Source organism: Nomascus leucogenys, chromosome 19, assembly GCF_006542625.1.
Source record: "Nomascus leucogenys isolate Asia chromosome 19, Asia_NLE_v1, whole genome shotgun sequence".
Taxonomy (NCBI): Eukaryota; Metazoa; Chordata; class Mammalia; order Primates; family Hylobatidae; genus Nomascus; species Nomascus leucogenys.
Genome location: NC_044399.1, coordinates 23,287,025 through 23,308,111, shown reverse-complemented (window position 1 = coordinate 23,308,111; position 21,087 = coordinate 23,287,025). Strand labels below are relative to the sequence as shown.

The 21,087-nt window shown below is 37.6% G+C and overlaps 1 protein-coding gene across 2 annotated transcripts in view; it reads left to right on the top strand.

The window, feature by feature from the left end:
- Positions 1-21,087, top strand: part of ATAD2B (ATPase family AAA domain containing 2B) — a 180,800-nt gene that overhangs the window by 141,867 nt on the left and 17,846 nt on the right. Inside the window, exons 21-22 of one of the 2 annotated variants that reach the window (XM_012497764.2) lie at positions 1,300-1,481; positions 4,491-4,650. In XM_012497764.2, the coding sequence (XP_012353218.1) occupies positions 1,300-1,481; positions 4,491-4,650 (342 nt within the window). Of the gene's footprint in view, positions 1-1,299; positions 1,497-4,490; positions 4,651-21,087 lie in introns of both variants that reach the window. The other variant, XM_003270569.2, reaches the window with a different exon arrangement.

Sequence of the window (21,087 nt, the reverse complement as noted above, 5' to 3'; positions counted from 1 at the left end):
ATTGCTGTAGTTATGGTTTTTTCCCTCCCAAAACCTTGGGAAATCGAATATGTAAATTATACCTTATTTATGTTTATTTTGTTGCTTCCTGTTAATCTAAATATTTCATTATGAAAATGATTTATTTCAATCTTTCATGCTTCTAGATATATTTAATCTCATAGATCTGAATTTTCTGTGTTTATGATTGATATAATTCTTTTTCATTTGCTTCTGTTGACTTTCGCTTTTCATCTTAGGAGCTATTTAGAAATCAGTGAAAAATTCTTAGAATTTTAATTCTGAGCTTTAGTGTGATATCAGGGGAAATCTTTTAAAATTAGAGAACGTTATAATTAGGAAAGTTAATACTTTACCTTTTAAGAAGATTTTTTGTTTTTCTTAGGATAGATAGTGACTACCATGGATTTTAGATATGACACATAGGACTGGTTTTCCATCTCCTTCATGACTGTGGAATTCTTTTTTTAGTTCCTTTTTTTTTTCCTCCCTGCAGGTGCCATTCACTATCCCTACTCTGTTGTACTGAGGGCAGGAGACCTGCCTAAAATCAGAATTCTTTTGGGGATAGGAAGGTTCAAATATTACTTGCCCATTATACTTTTTATGCATATAAGGCAATACCATTTTAAGAAGCAGTTTTTAAACAAGGTTGACTTAAGAAAATCAGTGTGTAATATTTTATTTGGAGATATTTGTGTTGATTTTAAGTATTTCTCAAAGTTACATATAAATAATATTTCCAAATCAAATTATTTTGTTTTTTAAAGGAGTCCTGTTGTGAGTTATTTTATAAAGTGAAGCTATTCCCTTTTTGTTTCTATGCAAATTTTTACTTGCCGGATTTGCATGTTTCACACATAGAGTCATGCGCTGCATAATGACGTTTTGGTCAACGATGGACTGCATATATGATGGTGGCCTCATAAAATTATAATACTGTATTTTTACTATACCTTTTCTATGTTTAGATACACAAATACGACTGTGCTACAGTTGCCTACAGTATTCAGTATAGTCACATGCTGTCCAGGTTTGTAGCCTAGGAGCAATAAGCTTTACCGTATAGCCTAGGTATGTCATGGGCTATACCATCTAGGTTTGTGCAGGTATACTCTTATGATGTTCACACAATGACAAAATTGCCTAACTGCACATTTCTTGGAATGTATCCCTGTTGTTAAGCAACACATGACTGTATTTGTAATTCTCTTCTTTAAAGAACATTTTGAGAGCATGCCAAAAAAGGGTCCTGGCCCATGATGTTGGAATCTTAACATTTTCTTCTGTTTTCTCTAGCTCTTTGTGCTATGGAAGTGCTTCCTCTTGCACTACCTTCTCCACCTCGTCAATTATCAGAATCAGAAAAAAGTCGAATGGAGGACCAGGAGGAAAATACTTTAAGAGAGTTGCGGTTGTTTCTCAGGGATGTAACCAAGAGGCTGGCCACAGATAAACGCTTTAACATCTTCAGCAAACCGGTGGATATTGAAGAGGTCTTGTTTCAGTAGTGTGCAAACAGTGAAGTTGAACTGGCTAAAAGAAAAAAATATTGACATCTTTTTTTGGAAGGAAAAAAAAGCAAAGGCATGGATGAATATTACCCCTAGCCTATAAAATTTTAATCCATGTGATAACTACTGATGTCATCAGCAAACATCTGGTGACTTTTGGATAAAATTAGCGACCAACTTATATTGTCCTCTTAATTATTATTAACCTTTGTGGTCTCTTACTCTTCGATTTAAGAGGATTAAAAGTTGCCTTAGTCAAATGTCCATACTAGACTATTTTTATTCCAGGATAAATTCTGCTCTCAAAGAGTATATTGGTATTAACCAATCAATACCAGTTAATACTGGCATTTCCCAAGTTATGTATACCTCATCAAAAGAGGTAGCTAAAAACCTGAAATTTCTTTGTCTTTCATATTTTGGAAATGCCTGTGGCTGGGATGCTGTTTGAAGTTAAAACATATCCTGTGCAACTAAATTATTTTTCTTTCTAAGGATTTTCTCTGCTCCCAGTGGAAAATTTCTCACTTTATATGTGTATTATTTTATGTGCTTGTGGGAGCATGGTTTGTGATGATGAGAAAAGAAATTTTCCATTTGGGAATCTAATACTATCAGCTACATTTTTGGTTTTTGTTTTATCCTGGGATAATGTAGTGTGTGGATGAGCCCAATGTAATCTTTACTGGCCTCTTTCTTATAGTTCAGACTCCATGTTTGAACAGCTTTGGTGTTTTTAGTTTTTTATTCATTTCTTTTTTAAAAAAAAATGAATTATGAGTGATTCAGAGTTTGATGTTGTATCCTAATTGTGAAATCTGTGCTTTTGGACCTGAGCGGATTCCTTTGAAACCATTACCTCATCTGTTACTGGGAAGAATAAGCTAGCATTACGTTCCTCCCCGCCAGCAAGTCTGAAAATAAATACTTTCTCCCCTTTTTGGAATGAAGAGACTATCTATAATTTTATTTATACCTTTATCCACAATACACTGTTTTTTTCCATTTGATCCTCTTTTCACCCTTGTAGGATCATTATTATTATTCTTACTTTGCACTTGAGGAAACAGACTTGTTGGCAAGTGACATAGCCAAGACTTGAAAGTTTTTTAAAATTCAAAGCCCACATTCATTATCATAGCTACTTTATATCTTTCCACTGGGATAACAGGACATGCCTAATTGGCTTTTTAAATTAATAAATATCAGTTTATATTTCTGGGACATTCCCCCCCGTAGTGTTTTTAAATAATCTTAAAACTATCAGCCGATTAAAAAATTATTTTAAATAAATGTGATATGTGTGTGTGCCCTTTCTTCCACTCCCCTATTTGGTATATTTGGACTCTTAACACTTCTTAAAGGATAGGGGCTTGCCCCCAACTGAACCTCCCATGCTGAGAGTAAACCAATTTTGCTTTTGCTCAGGAAAACTCCTTTCTTTCTAATCAGAGAAGATTTGTCAGATTTTCAAATGCCATCTGTAATAGTTTTATAAATGATGGTAAGGTAGTATAAGGGAATAGAAAATGTTGATCAGATAAATATTTTATTTAGGGTTATATTTCTCTTGTTTTCTCCTTTGTCTTTCTTCTCAGGTTCGTTCTGCTCTTAAGCTGAGAACATAGGAGTCTCTGGGAAGGATAGAGAGGGGAAAATAAGATAACCTAAAACAAAAGTTTTTATTTAACTAATGAATTTAAAGTGTCTGAAAACTTTATCAAATTCCAAAGCAGACTGCAGAGAAAACAAAATTTTAGAAAATAAATGTTAAATTTAAAATTAAGCATAGGATGGTAACATTTATAGTCTTTAATAATATACATTTTATAGTGCTTTCTAGTTTATAAAACAGTTTCCACTTGTACACAGGCATTTATGTCAAATACCAGAACCAGGAATCCAGTTAATATCTTCTGAGGTAGTTTGTTTCAGTATAACTCTGCTACCTCCCTTTTAGGGAGATTGACTGGTTTTTCAGCTCCCAAAAGGTGAAAAATAAAACACACATAAACTTCTACTTAATATTTTTTATAAGTAATCCTAAATATTAAAAAACATAAAAATTACGTATATGTGCGTGCATGTGTGTGAATGTGTAAATTTAAAAATAATGGTATCGATGCCATCTGAAACTTCATAGAGCAGAACTTAACCATCTCCCCAGAAATCTTTCCTGGACTAATTTTAGACATTACTGCTAAGACTGCTGTTACAGCAAACCTATTTACTTGATTTGAGATTTGCATTGGGGAAGGCAGTAGATACATAAGTTGCTAACACTTTTTTGTGGTCAGGGATACTCAATTTATTGGGCAAATTGTGACTTAATATCTCCTGTTGAGGGTTATCTCACAGAAAATCAGCACAGAAAGCAGCATGTTTGTTTGTTTGTAGATTTCTTTATACTTAGGGACAAATCCAGCAAATCTCATACTGGTTAGGAAAACTATACTTAATTTTCTTATATAATTGACTCTAAACGTTTGTGATGACTCCAAAGGAGTGGAAAATACTTTCCATGAAATAGTTCACTGTAGAAAACTGAAAAAGAAAATTTTTGTTGAAAATTTAAAGAGATTTATCAGAATAACTTACAGTATGAAAAGTCTTTGCTTTTTATTGTCCTTTTCTTTTTCTTGAAGTCATATTTATTGATGCTCATTGGGTACATTATCTTCCCGGATATGCCCAAAGGATTAAAAAAATAAAAAAAGCTGACACGGTTTCAAATTTTAACAGCAGAAACATTTCAGAGTTGATTTAGGTATGACTTGGAAACTGCAGTTTTCATGGAAAGTATGGCAGATAGTAACTTTGGTAGCATATTAGCACTGCAATTTTATCTTTATAAATTATTTATTTGATATTTAGATTTAATTTTTAAAGAACTTTGTTTTTATTTTGTGTTTTTATGAACTGAGATGATATGAAAAACCAGAAGTAATTTTTATTAAAATATCTTATTTGTTTTAGGTTTCAGATTATCTTGAAGTAATCAAGGAACCAATGGACTTATCAACAGTAATAACTAAAATTGATAAACATAATTACCTGACTGCAAAGGATTTCCTGAAAGATATTGACCTCATCTGTAGCAATGCTTTAGAGTATAATCCAGATAAGGATCCAGGAGGTAAGGATGCACAGGGCAAGGTTCCCCTTGATAATCAATCGGAAGACAGTTTACCATTTAAATACTAAGTCATGCCTGTGTTCTAGATAGATAACTTTCATGACCTGTTGTTTTTCAAAACTTCTTAATAAGAAGCTAATAGCCTACATAAAAATAATGTGTTTAAAGTAGAGAATTGTATAGTTGTAGGTATTATTTTCAGGGGTTCCTTTCTTCATTTACCTTCTACTTTTTATATTTACATTGTGATTTGAGAATTTAATTGAAAATACATTAGTCAACAATTGCAGTGCTGATAAAGATTTGGAATTTCGAATTCATGGGAATCCATAATAGGATCAGTTTATGTGTCAAAAGATCCTTTTATGTGGAATGTTATCTGTTCTTTTTGTAGAATGTCTTCTGTTCTTTTGATTGTTGGGATTTCTATGTAACTGTGTTATTTTACTCCTAATCCATCCTGTATTCAAGTGTATAGTCCCAACTTTTGTTATCGCTCTCCAGGGAAGACTGCCAGGAATATATCTGCAGTAAAACAAAAAGTGGGGATTTATTATACTGAGGAAGAATATGTGTCATAGGGAACCATACAGGATTTGGACTTGTGTTAAGTAATTTTGGTTAGAGTATAAGGAAGTGGGGCTTTGCAGTGGATTAGATGCTGTTAGAAAGTAGGAATAATTTTAAGAACCTAGAAGGCAAGAAAATGGAGCAAGGCTAAAGCTGTGATTGATAAAGAAACAGCAGTTGGCTGGGTGTGGTGGCTCACACCTGTAATCCCAGCACTTTGGGGTGAATGGATCACTTGACCTCAGGAGTTAGCAGGCCAGCCTAAGTAACATGGCAAAACCCTGCCTCTACCAAAAAAATACAAAAATTAGCTGTGTGTGGTGGTTGCGCACCTGTAGTCCTAGCTACTTGAGAGACTGAGGTGGGAGGATCACTTGAGCCCTGGAGGTTCAGGCTGCAGTGAGCTGTGATCATGCCACTGTACTCCAGCCTGGGCAACAGAGCGATAGCCTTTCTCAAAATAAAAAGGAAAGAAAAGAAAAGAAAAAGAAACAGCAGCCTTTCTCAAAATAAAAAGGAAAGAAAAGAAAAAAAAAAGAAACAGCAGTCATTCATATTAGTCAGGATTATGTTTGGTCATTGGCTATTATTATTTATTTTTATGTTTTTGAGATGGAATCTCCCTCTGTTGCCCAGGTTGGAGTACAGTGGCATGATCTCAGCTTACTGCAACCACTGCCTCCTGGGGTCAAGTGATTCTCCTGGCTCAGCCTCCTGAGTAGCTGGGATTTCAGGCACCTGCCACCACATCCAGCTAATTTTTGTATTTTTAGTAGAAATGGGGTTTCACCATGTTGGCCAGGCTGGTCTCAAACTTGTAACCTCAAGTGGTCTACCAGCCTCGGTCTCCCAAAGTGCTGGGATTACAGGCCTGAGCCACTGTGCCCAGCCTGATTATTTTTTTTATTTATTTATTTATTTATTTATTTATTTATTTATTTATTTATTTATTTATTGTGGTCAGGACAATGTTCATGTTTTGTCTGTGTTTAGACATGATTAGACGGAGTGGTCTAATTTTTCTCTTGACCCATCATGAGCACAGGGTGGCCTTGTCTGATACTGGTGTTCTGTGAAATTGTTTATGTTTAATTGTAGTACCCTGAGGCCTAGCTGATAGTGCCAGGCCAACTCCTGGCTGTCAGGAGCCACTTTTTGCTTTTTCACTCTATTGAGAATTCTATTTATTTTATAGGTAATACTAAAAAAAAAGTGCTTCTTATTTTTAAAACATTCGTTTAAGTTTTTGTTATCTAAAGATATTTAGAGTATAATTTGTGCTTTGTTTTGTTTTCTGTTTGAGACAGAGTCTCACTGTGTCACCCAGGCTGGAGTGCAGTGGTGCGATAGTGGTTCACTATAACCTCCACCTCCTGGATTCAAGTGATTCTCGTGCCTCACCCTCCCGAGTAGCTGGGACTACAGGCACGTGCCACTACACCCAGCTAATTTTTGCATTTTTAGTAGAGATGGGGTTTTGTCATGTTGGCCAGGCTGGTCTTAAAGTCCTGACCCCAGGTGATCTGCCCCTCTCGGCCTCCCAGAGTGGTGGGATCATAGGTGTGAGCCACCGCGCCTGGCCTGTGCTTTGTTTTGTATCTGTATTTTGAGGCAGTGGTTCTCAATCCAGGCCATATGGTAAAATGACCTAGATTTCTCAATTTCACATGAAATTAGGTATTTTTTGCTTCAATTTCAACCATAATAAATCACAGATTCTATAATTGCAAAAACTGCAATTGCTTTTGCATTAACCCAGTAATTTCCAAGTTAGGAGGCAGAATAAAATTTTGCATGGCTGGATTTTGTATGTAACAGTTTTTCAGCTTTATGTTATTTGCCTCTTGTAGTTTTTGTTGTTTGTTTGCTTTACCTCTTTTTATTTTATATAACACACACACACGCACACGTATATACTTTTTTTTTGGAGACAGCATTTTGTTCTGTTGCTCAGGCTGGAGTGCAGCGGTGTGACCTCATCTCACTGCAACCTCTGCCTCCTGGGCTCAAGCGATCCTCCCACCCTAGCCTCCCGGTAGCTGGGTAATACACACGCCACCACACCTGGCTAACTTTTGTATTTTTGTTTGTAGAGAAGAGGTCTTGCCATGTTGCCCAGGCTGGTCTCAAACTCCTGGGTTCAAGTGATCTGCCCACCTCGGCCTCCCAAAGTGCTGGTATTACCCATGTGAGCCAGTGCACCCAGCTTATATATATCTTATAGAAAAATATATGACAGTAGAACAAAGAAGAATATTAAAAACGTATAATTCCATCACTTAGTGTTTTTTCTCTGTTTCCTTCCCCATCCACGGATATACTGTATGTAGAATATATACATGCATCTTAGTTTTACTAAAATGACTAGGATTTTTGTAAATTTTGTCATTCCTATAATATTTTGTGAAAAGCTTATTAGTTAATATATTTCTCCAACATTATTTTAATCATATGTAGATCTCATATAACAGTTAATACCCGATTGTTGGACGTATTAGATTTTTTAGTTTTTTCCTCTTTTATAAACGCTGATAAATACCTTTGTAATGCAAATTTTATGTTGATTCTTAATTTCCTTAGAATAAGTTCCTTAAAGTGAAATTTCTGGATCAAAGAATATATATCTTTTAAGACTTTTAATCTGTACTATTAAAATTTTCTCTAAAAATTTTTAAAAATTATACCAGCAGCGGGCCGAGTGCAGTGGTTCATGCCTGTAATCCCAGCACTTTGGGAGGCCGAGGCGGGTGGATCACGAGGTCAGGAGATCGAGACCATCCTGGCTAACATGGTGAAACCCTGTCTCTACTAAAAATACAAAAAATTAGCCGGGCATGGTGGTGGGCGCCTATAGTCACAGCTACTCGGGAGGCTGAGGCAGGAGAATAGCATGAACCCGGGAGGCGGAGCTTGCAGTGAGCTGAGATCACGCCACTGCACTCCAGCCTGGGCGACAAGAGTGAGACTCTGTCTCAAAAAAAAAAAAAAAAAAAAAAAATTATACCAACAGCATCAGGGCCACTGTTAGCCACTATAGCAATTTTTGGTAAGTAAGAGAACCTTCTTCAGTTGGATGCCATCCTGTAACAGGATGGATAGTAAAGCATGGTCTGGATGTCAGCCCCATTTCACTCCCTTCCCTTGCTGGGGTCCTGTGTGAGGGTACAAACTGCACAACTGTATATGTAGTGGCTTTGAGCAGTATGTGAGAGTGCATGTGTGCCTATACCTTCAGCCTGGTTTTCAAGACACAGAGACTGCTGTTATTGTGTAATATGTAATGAGAATATGGGCTTTGGATTTAGACCTAGGCTTTAGTCCTATTTCTGCTATTTCCTAGCTCTTTAACTTTGATCAAATTAAGCCTTCTAAATTTTAGTTTCCTCATCTGTAAAATGGGGATGATAATAACATTCTTTAATTGGGGTGGTTGTAAGAATTAAATGAGAAAGTATATTAGGTTGAACCTTATGAAATTGCCATTTTCATATGGTTCATCCTAAATATCTGAAGCCTTTAGCAGAGTAGCTGGGACATGATAAGAGTTCCATAAAGGTTAGCTATTGGTGTTTGTATTCTTATGATCATTATTTAAATTGTGCTTTAATTTTTTTATAAGTTGGTTTCTTAGTGGGTACCTGCATATTTGCTCTAGAATGACCCTTTATACTTTGTGCTTATTACATTCCCTGGACCATACTTTAAATGTAATTCTATTTTGAAACAAATCTAAGGGCTGGTAGTGAAAATGAATTTAAGTGCTTAGAAAAAGCCAGTTGAGAAGATCAATCCGTATTTTTCCCTTCTCAGTAATTAATTATAACCATGTTGATATTAATATTTTAAGGAAGAAGTAATGGTTTCTGGTGCATAATAATATTTTACTACAAAATGCAGTTCTACAATGAAAGAATATGGCTCTGCTTTCTTCACTTGTTCTGATACAAAAAGTGATATAGTTCAAAGGCATTATTTTGGCTGTGTTTAGATTTTTTTCATATCTTTCATCAAGCAACCTCTTTTTTTTTTCTTAGCAACAGAACCACTTGTTATGTTCCAGAAAAACATCCTCAGGGTGTGTTGTGTAGCAAGTGGAAATTACATGAATGTTGTATTACGTTTACAAGTTCCCATGAGTATTTGGAAGCCTACAGTGTTCTCTTTTGCAGAACACTTGGCCATCTGGGGAAAAAACTAACATATACATAGAAGACAAAAGCCAACATTTTGAAAGATATACATGTTGCCTAAGTGTTGACCCAGATTCTCTCCCTTGAGGATGATGGGAACAGAAATTAAATGATGAGAACAAGAAGAAATTGACCTGTGTTCTAAATGTGACCAGTATCAGATATTTGGCCCTAATTACTACAGTATAGATACGTGATATATTACATTTGGCTCATCCCCGTTCTCGGTCTTGCAGTGCACCCCTCCTGTATCCCCCAGGCCTATTCATATGCTACATACCATCATTTGACTAGTTTTGCTGAAATTTTGGCCCTAATCTTTTAGTTGTCTCAAAATCTTCTATGTTGTACAAATTGTATAGGATTAAAGCCCCCAGATTCACCCAAACTTTTGGAGCCCTCTGTGTTTTGCTCTTAATACATTTCTAAATTTATCTGCCATAGTTGTATTTCATGAGTTGTTTCAACCAAACTCACTCATTTTTCTGTTAGTGTTTATGAGTACTATCTGCTAATTACTGAGCTAGGTGCCTAGACTACAAAGATGACTCTGACAATTCTTGCTTTTTGAGACCAAGATATAATATTTTATATATATATGAGTATTATGATAGATCCATAATGCCTACTGGATACCTACTATGTGGCAGGCATTATTCTATATGTAATTGTATTAGCTTACTAGTGCTACCATAACAAAATATAACAGAAATTAATTTTCTCACAGTCCTAGAGGTTACCAATTCAAAATAAAAGTGTCAGCAGGTTGGTTTCCCCTGAGGCCTCTTTTCTTGGCTTGCAGATGGCGGCCTCCTTCTCTCTGTGTCCTCACATGGCTTTTTCCCTATGCCTGTGTACCCTTGGTGTTTCTTGGTGTGTCCAAATTTTCTCTCCTTATAAAGACTTCAGTCAGATTTGATTAGAACCCACTCATATGTCCTCATTTTAATTATCTTTTTAAAGGCCTTGTCTCCAAATACAGTCATATTTTAAGGTACTGGGAGTTAAGCCTTCCACATATAAATTTTGAGGAGATGCATTTCAGCCTGTAACAGTTATATGAAACACAATCCCTACTATATAGAAAGTCATCAATTTTTAGAGTGATAAATACAGTTATCAAATTATTGGTGATTGTAATAACAAATATTATTAAGATAAAGGGATACCATAGAGGTGGCAATCATGAATAATGTTTTAAGGTGCCAGCAGATGATTATAAGACAGTGTCATAAGGTCTTCATTAGAAATATGTTACCAGGTTAGTGGAGCACAGAAGAGAAGACACTACCTGGAGATTAGCAAGATTGGGAAGGGCATTGATTCTAGGCTGAGGAAACAAAGGTATGAAAAAAACAAGTCTGGAGAATAGAGTGCCTCCGTGGAGGAGTAGTGGGAAACTAATTTGCTTCTCTACTCACTGACTCAACATTTATTGAGCATCTGTTTATTAAATATTCTCTGTGTATAAATCCTATTTAAGGCTAGAGATACACAGATGGTTAAGACACAGCCTTGACCTTTTAGTATCAAATTTGGGGTAGAGGTCAAGGCAGTTGTAAGATGGAGGTTGGAACGTCAGTTAAGATTTAATTGCAGTGGCTGCAGGGATTAAATATAGAGGTCTTAGTGACCAACCATTTAAATATGGTGGACAGAAACCTAGAATGATCCCTGAGGTTTTGGTCTGGTTAGAGGAATCTGGGAAGGTAAACCAATAGAAGAACAGATTTATGGGCAGGATGTCAAATCCAATTTGGGACATGTTAGTATGAGTCATATTTGGTACACCCAGACGAAATGCAGACTTTATTTATTTATTTATGTATTTATGTATGTATGTATTTATTTATTTATTTTTGAGACGGAGTCTTGCTCTGTTGCCAGGCTGGAGTACAGTGGCGTGATCTTGGCTCACTGCAACCTCCGCCTCTCGGGTTCAAGTGATTCTCCTGCCTCAGCCTCCCCAGTAGCTGGGATTACAGGCGCGTACTATCACACCCAGCTAATTTTTGTATTTTTAGTAGAGACGGGGTTTCACCATGTTGGCCAGGATGGTCTCGATCTCTTGACCTTGTGATCCGCCTGCCTTGGCTTCCCAAAATGCTGGGATTACTAGTTGTATATTTGGTTCTGGAGGTTGAAAGAAGTGGGCACGAGATATGGTTGGGCGTCATCATTGTAGAGGAGTGAATGAGATTTCATAGACAGTGTGTAGAATGAGAAGAGAGAGGAACCCAGGAGGGCCCCTTTTCTAGGAAATATGGGTCCCAGTTCTTGCCCAGTGTAAGTCCCAGTCTTACTGTTTCAGGACCTTTGTCAAATGTATCGCCTCTACTGGGAGTATTTCCATGTTTTTCTTTTTAAATCAGTTTTACTGAGGTATAAGTAACATACAAGAAAATGTACTTTTTAATAGCACATAACTTTTAAAATCACATATAGTTTTAAAATTTCATCTACCCAGCTGGGCACGGTGGCTCATGCCTGTAATCCCAGCACCTTGAGAGGCCAAGGCGGGCGGATCACGAAGGCAAGAGATTGAGACCATCGTGGCCAACATGTTGAAACCCCATCTCTACTAAAAATACAAAAATTAGCTGGGCATGGTGGTGTGTGCCTGTATTTGCGGCTACTTGGGAGGCTGAGGCAGGAGAATCGCTGCCGGGAGGCGGAGGTGCGGTGAGCCAAGATCGCGCCACTACACTCCAGCCTGGCGACAGAGCAAGACAACGTCTCAAAAAAAAAAAAAAAAAAAAAATTTATCTACCCTTCAGGGAATACTAAAATGCTAAGTTCATGAAAGATTTTTCTGATTTCCTTCCAGTTGTAAGTAACCCCTTCATCTCTGAATCTCATAATGTAACTTTTCTGAGACATTTATTACTTTTTTGCCCATAGTTATTTGTTTACTTATCCTTATCCCTTATTTTAGACTCTAAGCCGATTGAGAACAGGATCTGTATAGGCATCTTGTGTAAAGCATGTTCTTAATAAATGTGGCCAATGAGTAAATTTTATTTATTATTCTATTTTTATTTTATTTACTTATTTATTTTCAGACAGGGTTTTGCTCTTGTTGCCCAGGCTGGAGCACAATGGCACGATCTCAGCTCACTGCAATCCCCGCCTCCTGGGTTCAAGCAATTCTCCTGCCTCAGCCTCCTGAGTAGCTGGGATTATAGGCATGCGCCACCATGTCCGGCTAATTTTTGTATTTTTAGTAGAGACGGGGTTTCACCATGTTGGTCAGGCTGGTCTCGAACTCCTGTCCTCAGGTGATCCACCCGCCTCGGCCTCCCAAAGTGTTGGGATTACAGGTGTGAGCCACTGTGCCTAGCCTCTATTTTTCGATACTAACTCAAGGAATCTCAGATTAAGTAGAAATTATAAAATGGAGACATGGTAACATTCTGTGGAAATATGCATAAATACTAATAATATATAAATATGACCCGAACCAGTAGATACAGTTAAAATGTTTTTTTGTTTTTTGTTTTCTTTGGAGACAAGGTCTCACGCTGTTGCCTGGACCTGAGTGCAGTGGCATGATCTTGGCTCACTGCAGCCTTGACCTCCTGGGCACCAGTGATCTTCCCACCTCAGCCCCCCAAGTAGCTAGGACTACAGCTACAGGACTTACCACCATGCCTGGCTAATTTTAAAATTTTTTGTAGAGATGGGATCTTGCTATGTTGACTATGCTGGTCTCAAACTCTTCAAGTGATCCTCTTGCTGCATCCTCCCAAAGTGTTGAGATTACAGGTGTGAACCACCATGCCCAGCCAAATTTCTTACTTATGAAATTATTTGGGATGAAAAATCATACCATAAAAATTAGCTTTTCTTAAAAATATGGTTACTCTTAATAATTTTATTGAACAAAATCTCAGGTAATGTACTTCTGGGATTTTTTTTTCTTCATAATGAACTAAAAGTGAAAGTTTACTAATTACAAAAGAAACATCAACACAGTGAAATTGCTGTTACTTTCATTAAAGTAGTGCTTCTATTAATTTTATAGATACTCATCTGTATGTCCTGAGTAGCCATTACTTTTTGCTGAAGACAAATGTAAGTGGTAATATCTTTATTTTATAGATGAGGAGATTGGGGCTCAGAGAGATTATATAATTACCTGTGTGCAAACCCACAGATATTATATGGTACAACTGAATGGATTGAGAGCTGTCTCGACTTCAAAGCCAATACGTGGGGTTTTTTTTGCTGTGCTTATGTAACTTGCAAATTTCATGGATTTCGACAATCTTAAAATCTTAAAGTATGAGACAGTGAAAACTCATAAATATGTAGTTTCTATTCCCACACAATTTTAAACCTAGAGTTTTAAGTGATGAGTGAGTCTCTGAATCTGCAAACAAAATTATATTCATGTGCAGTTTTCAACTTTTATTCTATTCTTTTTTCCCTCCCCCAAGAGGGGGTCTCACTCTGTTGCCTAGTCTGGAGTGCAGTGGTGCGATCATGGCTCACTGTAGCCATCATAGCTGACTTGAGCCATCGACCTCCCTGGCTCAAGTAATCTTCCCACTTCAGCCTCCTGAATAGCTGGGACCACATGAGCCACCAAGCCTGGCTAACTTTTTAATTTTTTGTAGAGATGGGGTCTCCCTCTGTTGCCCAGACTTGTCTCAAACTTCTGGCCTCAAGCAATCCTACTGCCTCAGTCTCCCAAAGTGTTGAGATTACAGATGTGAGCCATCATGCCCAACCATATTCTGTTCTTATACGGATCCAGGTCAAAAAGATTAAGAACCTAGGATTATCATAGACATCCCTTCTACTCTGAATATTCTTTAAGTTTGTGATTATATGCTATGTATAATCTTAGACAATCTTCTAAACAATGATTGAAAAGAATTGTAATGATAGGCACATGAAAAAGCAATGCCCTGGCCAGGTGCAGTGGCCCACACCTGTAATCCCAGCACTTTGGGAGACCGAGGTGGGCAGATCGCTTGAGCCCAGGAATGTGAGACCAGTGTGAGACCTGGGCAACATGGCAAGACACCATCTCTACAAAAAATACAAAAATTAGGCAGGCATGGTGGCGCATGCTTGTGGTCCCATTAATAGCTGCTCCGGGCACTGAGGCAAAGAGGACTGTTTGAGGCCAGGAGGTTGACGCTGCTATAAGACATGATCGTGCCACTGCATTCTAGCTTGGGTGACAGAGTGAGACCTTGTCCCCCCACCCCCATCCCCCTAAAAAAAGCAATGTTCCCTCTCAAATGCAGATTTTTTTAAAAGAATATATTCCTTGTCTTCCATACTAGTGGGAAATTTTTATGGAATTTTTTTTCTTCATTTATTCTTTTTTCTTGCTTAATTTAGGGTAGTGTTGGGATAGAAGATACACTTTATAAAAAGCAGAAAGACCAATCATTGAGTTATTTTAGAGATAATATGCCAGATCCATGCCTTTAGATTTAATCTTACCTTTTTTTTAGTTTCTCTTCAAGCCGAGGTAGAAAGCCAGTGGTGGAAAGTTGTGGTGTTGCATAGGCTACAAACATTGTATTGTCAACTTGAAAGTATAGCTACTTCTAAGGATGTTGATGTTCATTGTAGTTTTTTGTTTATAGTAGCTAAAATTAGAAGCAACTTAAAGCTTCCCCAAAGAGAACAATACTTTTGAAAAATTAAGGCACATCCTACTTTGGATTGTTGCACAACTATTAAAGTTTGGTTTTCAAAGAGTATTTAAAAGACACCAGGAGACTTCTTCTTTTCTTCTTCTGGCCAAGATGGAGTAAAAGGGACTCGATTTGTTTACCCCCTCACATGAAACAATGGAAAAAAAAAAAGAACAAAATATATTTAAAGAAAAACTGTTTGGAAGGCATTGGACACCAGGCAACACAGGACAGTGATTCCCAAAAGACAGAAACAAATAAGAGGAGTAGTGTGGTTGCCTGGAGACAATTTCCAGATACCAGCCCCAGGAGGAGCAGCCCAGGTGTATTCTGGAGGTCCTCTGAATTGAGGAGCCAGACCTGGAATCTGAAGAGGCCACAGTGGTTTGTGTTTGCAGGGCAGATTACCAGAAAGAAGAAAGCTGCACAGAGAGAACACTGTGGCTATCTCCAGGAGGTCCTATCCTAGTGTTTAACTAAGTACTGGTTAGTGCATATGTGTGAGAAAACTATCTGAGGCCAGAGAAAGAGAGGGAATATTCCTTAAAGTTCACACAGGGGCCGCAATAGAGTTAGAGCTAATAAACCAACAAGGAGATAAAATGAAATCATAAAAAGGTATACAGTAATTCCAAGAGAAGTGAGAAAAAGAGGAAAAAGGGAACAAAAAACATATAGGCCAAGTAGAAAATAAATAGTGACCATATCAATAATCACATATATCACATTAAAAGTAAATGCTCTAAACCAGGGGTCAGCAGACTATCATTAAGCTGACAGCCTGTTTTTGTAAGTCAAATTTTTTTACTGGAACAAAATTATTCCCCCCATCCCCGCTTTTCAGTTCAATGATAAATGATGTCTACAAAAAGCCTACAGTTCTCATCATACTGGTGATGAAAGAGTAAGTACTTTCTCCCTATGATCAGAAACATGACCAGGATGTCTGCTCTTACCACTTCTGTCAACATTAAACTGGAGCTTTCAGCCAATGCAGTAAGGTAAGAAAAAGAAATAAAGGCATCCCTACTTCCAGAAAGAAAGAAGTAAAACTGTTGTTGTTTGTAGACATATGATGTCTACATAGAAAATCCTATGGAATACTTAAAGAAGCTTTTAGAACATATAAGTGAAGTTAGGGTTGCAGGAGACAGGATCAGCATGTAAAACACTTGTTTTTCTATATACTAGCAACAAACAGGAAATTGAAATAACATCAAAAAATAACATGAAATATAGATAAATCTGACAAAAGGCATGTAAGACTTATACATTGAAAACTATAAAATATTGGTGAGATAAATTAAAGAAGACCCAAATAAATGGAGATGTATGCCATGGCTTATGGATTGGAAGACTCAACATTATGAAAATGTAATTTCTCCCCAGATCGAACCACAGGTTCAACACCATCCTATCAGAATTCCAGCAGGCATTTGATATAAATTGACAAGCTGATTCTAAAATTCATATGAAGATGAAAAGGACCTAGAATAGTCAAAACAACTTTGAAAAATAAAAACAGCTGGAAGACTTAATACTATCTTATTGTAAGACTTAAAAAGTTACAGTAATCTAGACAGTGTATATTGGCATGAAGTTTGACAAATAGGTCAATGGAATAGCATAGAGTCCTGAAATAGATGCACACATAGAGGGTCATTTGCTTTTTGACAAAGATATAAGGTCAGTTCAATGAAGAAAGTAAATTAATTTCAACAGACAGTGTTGGAACAATTGGATATCAGCATGCAAAAAAAGACTTTGTGTACAGAAGTTAACTCACAATGGATCACATACCTAAATATAAGAGCTTAAAACCTATAGCCAGAATATTAAGTCTCAGAATTTAATAATAACCCAATTTAAATAATGGACATAAGAGCTGAAGACACTTTACCAAATAAGGTATACGGAAGACAAATACACACATGAAAAGATACTCAACCTCATTAGTCTTTTTATTTACTTATTTGTTTATTTATTTATTTTTTGGAGACAGAGTTGCTCTGTCACCCAGGCTGGAGTGCAGTGGCATGATCTCAGTTCACTGCAACCTCTGCCTCCTGGGTTCAAGCAATTCTCCTGCCTCAGCCTCCCGAGTAGCTGAGACTGTAGGCACACACCACCATGCCCAGCTATTTTTTTTGTATTTTTAGTAGCGATGAGGTTTCACCATTTTGGCCAGGCTGGTCTCAAACTCCTGACCTCAAGTTACCCGCCCGCCTAGGCCTTCCAAAGTGCTGGGATTACAGGTGTGAGCTACTGTGCCCGGCCAACCTCATTAATCTGTAGTGAAATGCAAATTAAGACCACAATGAGGCCGGGTGCAGTTGCTTTCGCCTTTAATCCTAGCACTTTGGGAGGCCAAGGTGGGTGGATCACCTGAGGTCAGGAGTTCGAGACCAGCCTGGCCAACATGGTGAATCCCTGTCTCTACTAAATATACAAAAATCAGCTGGGTGGGGTGGCACACACCTGTAATCCCAGCTACTCCGGAGGCAGAGGATGCAGTGAGCCAAGATTATGCCACTGCACTCCAGCCTGGGCGACAGAATGAGACCCTGTCTCAAAAGAAAAAAAAAAACAAAAAAAAAAACACAGTGAAGACACCATTAAACACTTGTAAGAATCGTCTAAAACTGAAAAAACCATATCAAATGTAATCAAGGATGTAGAGTAACAGGAACTATGATGCACTGTGGTAGGAATGTAAAATGGAACAGCTGACTTGGAAAACAGTCTAGAAGTTTCTTAGAATGTTTAACATATGTATTATAGTTGTCTCTTCATATGTGTGCTTCAGAACCTGTGGATACAAAGGGCTGACTGTACCACCTCATTTTATTTATTTATTTATTTATTTATTTATTTTGAGATGCTGTCTTGCTCTGTCACCCAGGCTGGAGTGCACTGGCGTGATCTCGGCTCACTGCAACCTCCGCCTCCCGGGTTCAAGCAATTCTCTGCCTCAGCCTCCTGAGTAGCTGGGATTACAGGCACCTGCCTCCACGCCCAGCTAATTTTTTTGTATTTTTAGTAGAGATGGGCTTTCACCAAGTTGGCCAGGCTGGTCTTGAACTCCTGACCTCGTGATCCACCCACCTTGGCCTCCCAAAGTGCTGGGATTACAGGCGTGAGCTCCCGTGCTCGGCCACTACCTCATTTTATATGAGAGATGTAAGCATCTGGGGATTTGATATCCAAGGGGAGTTGGGGTCCTAGAACCAATCCCCTGTGGTTGCTGAAGAACTGTACCTATCATTTGACCTAGCCATTCCACCCCTTAGTATTAACCCAAGGAAAATTAACATGTATATTTCCATACAAAGGTTTATTCATCAATGTTTATAGTGACTTTGTTTATAATAGCCAAAACCCAGAATTATCCCTAATGCCCACCAGCATGTGAATGGATAAACAAATCCTGTTATACCCATATAATGGATTAGTATTCAGCACTAACAAATAACGAAGTACAGATAACATGCAAAAATAGGGACAAATAATTATTTTTATGCTTAAATATGCTGAGTGAAAGAATCCTGGTTAAAAATATTCTTTGTGATTCCACTCGTATATATAATTCTAGAAAATATAAACTGATCTATAGCAAGAGAAAGCAGATCCTTTGTTGCTTGGGAATAGACAGCTGTGGGGAAGGGTGAAGGGAGGAAAATCAATGGTCACAAGAAACTTTTGGTGATGATAGATATGCTTATGGTCTTTTTTTTTTTTTTTTTTTTTTTTTTGAGACAGGATCTTGCTTTGTTGCTCAGGCTGGAGTGCAGTGGTGTGAACATGGCTCACTGCAGCCTCGACTTCCTTGGGCTCAAGCGATCCTGCTGCTTCAGTCTCTCAAGTAGCTGGGACCACAGGCATGCACCACCATGCTTGCATAATTTTTGTACTTTTTGTACAGGGTGGAGCAGGTAATTGGAATAAGTCAGAGTGGAGACACGGTGGCTCGCCATGTTGCCCAGGCTGGTCTCAAACTCCTGGGCTTAAGCAATCCTACTACCTTTCCCTCCCAAAGTGCTTTGACTACAGGCATGATCACCTCCCCTGGCCCATTCATTATCTTTATTGTTGTGATAATGTTATGGATGTGTACTGATGTAAAAATGTATCAAATTGTATACTTTAAGTATGAGCAACTTATTATATATCTATTATGCTTCAATAGATCTATTTTTAAACTTAGGGAAGTACAATATGTTAATAATGCAGATTACAAAATCATTGTGGTTTTTGTTCATAAAGAGAATTGTTGAGACACATATTCATGTGCCTACATGGTATCTACATTGGGATATTTTTTAGGCATCTCCAAACTGAAATGTCTGAAGCTAAACTCTTTAAAATTACTCTCTAACTTCTTTTCCTTCTTTCCTCTCTATTCTGGGTTTTTTTTTTTAATTTGTTTGTTTTTGCATCTTTATAAATAGTATGTCCATCTCCCCATTTTTTATGCAAGAAGCTAGGAAATCATCTTTGATATTTATGTTACCCTCTTATCTACTTTATCACCAAATGGTGTCATTGAGAGCACATTTCAAATCTGTAATCTCGTCTTTCACCACCACCACCACCATTACCCCAGTTCAAGTCATCATCCTCTCTCACTAAAAAAAAGCCTAGTGACTATGCTCCCTGGTGTTATTCTTGACTCCCCTCAATCCAGTGATCAGAAAACAGCCACGGCAGATCTTTTCAATGATTTTCATTGCTCTTAGGATACAATCTGAAATCCTTTCAATATGATCAGTTCCGCTTTGCCTCTTGCTTATTATGTTCTGTTATAAATAAAGTTTCAGTACTGCAAAAAAAAAAATAGCACTCAAATATAAAATTTTCTTTTTAATTCTCATCAAGGCAAGGTCTTCTATAGAAGGGTGCGCCCTTACAGATGGAGCAATGGTGGGCGCCCACTTGGACAAGGGAGGGGAAGGGGTTATTATCCCTGATGCATGTGGCCCCCGTTGCTGTGTTGTCCTCCTGTTGGCTAGGATTAGATCACACAGGCTAAACTAATTCCGATTGGCTAATTTGAAGAGAATGACGAGGTAAGTGGTTTGGTGGGAAAAATGGTTATGACAGAGCAGGTAATAGGAATGAGTCAGGGTGGAGCAGGTAATCGAAAAAGGTTGCTTTATGAGGAAGTTAAGTTTAAAAGTAGAAGGCAAAGAATTGAACATACTGACATATTGAGTCTTTGAAAAGAAATTTAGAACTCATAACACTACACTGGCTACATTTCAGTTTCTTGAAATCTCCAAACTCTTTACTGCAGAATTTTCTCACATGGTATTTTCTGAACCTGCACTAGTTTGTTTTTTTTTTTTTTTTTTTTTTTTTTTTTCCTTACTCTTTCAGTAGCTACTCCAGTCTGTGCTTCAAGTGTCAGTTTAAATGCCTGTTCTTTAGAGAGGCTTCTTCCTGACTCGCTCAATCTAAATTGGAACCCACACCAGTACCCTGTAGGTTTTCTTCATAGCTTTATTCAGGGTGTTTTGCTTTTGAGCTTTTTCTTTTTTGGAGGGAGGAGGTGTTAATTTGGATGTATGAGATTATTTGTTCCTGTAGTGGTCTGAAAAAGTCCTTGAAAGTTGATACCATGTATGTTTTGTTCACTGCTGCGGGTGGCCGCCCTCCAGCTTTCCCTGGTGCAGTGGACAACATTTGTTGAGTGAATGTTTAGAGAAAATGTGTTGGAAGTAAATATATCATTGGTTGCCTTTGAGTGGTGCATGTTTGGTTTTGTAAGATTACCACAATGAGCCATAATAACTTTCAAATCAGAAAGTTATAAAGTATCTCTGTAACTTTGTCTATACTGTTTGCCTTTACTAGAGAGGAAAAAGCAAATGTTGTTTGCAACTCTGGATTCCTGCTCTTGATACTGTTAGAATATTAGTTACCTTGATATATTACTTGCCTTTTCATATTTCTGAGTTGCACTGGTCTAGGGGGCACTGTTTATATTGTATTGTTTATGAATGGGAACTTCTGGATTAGTG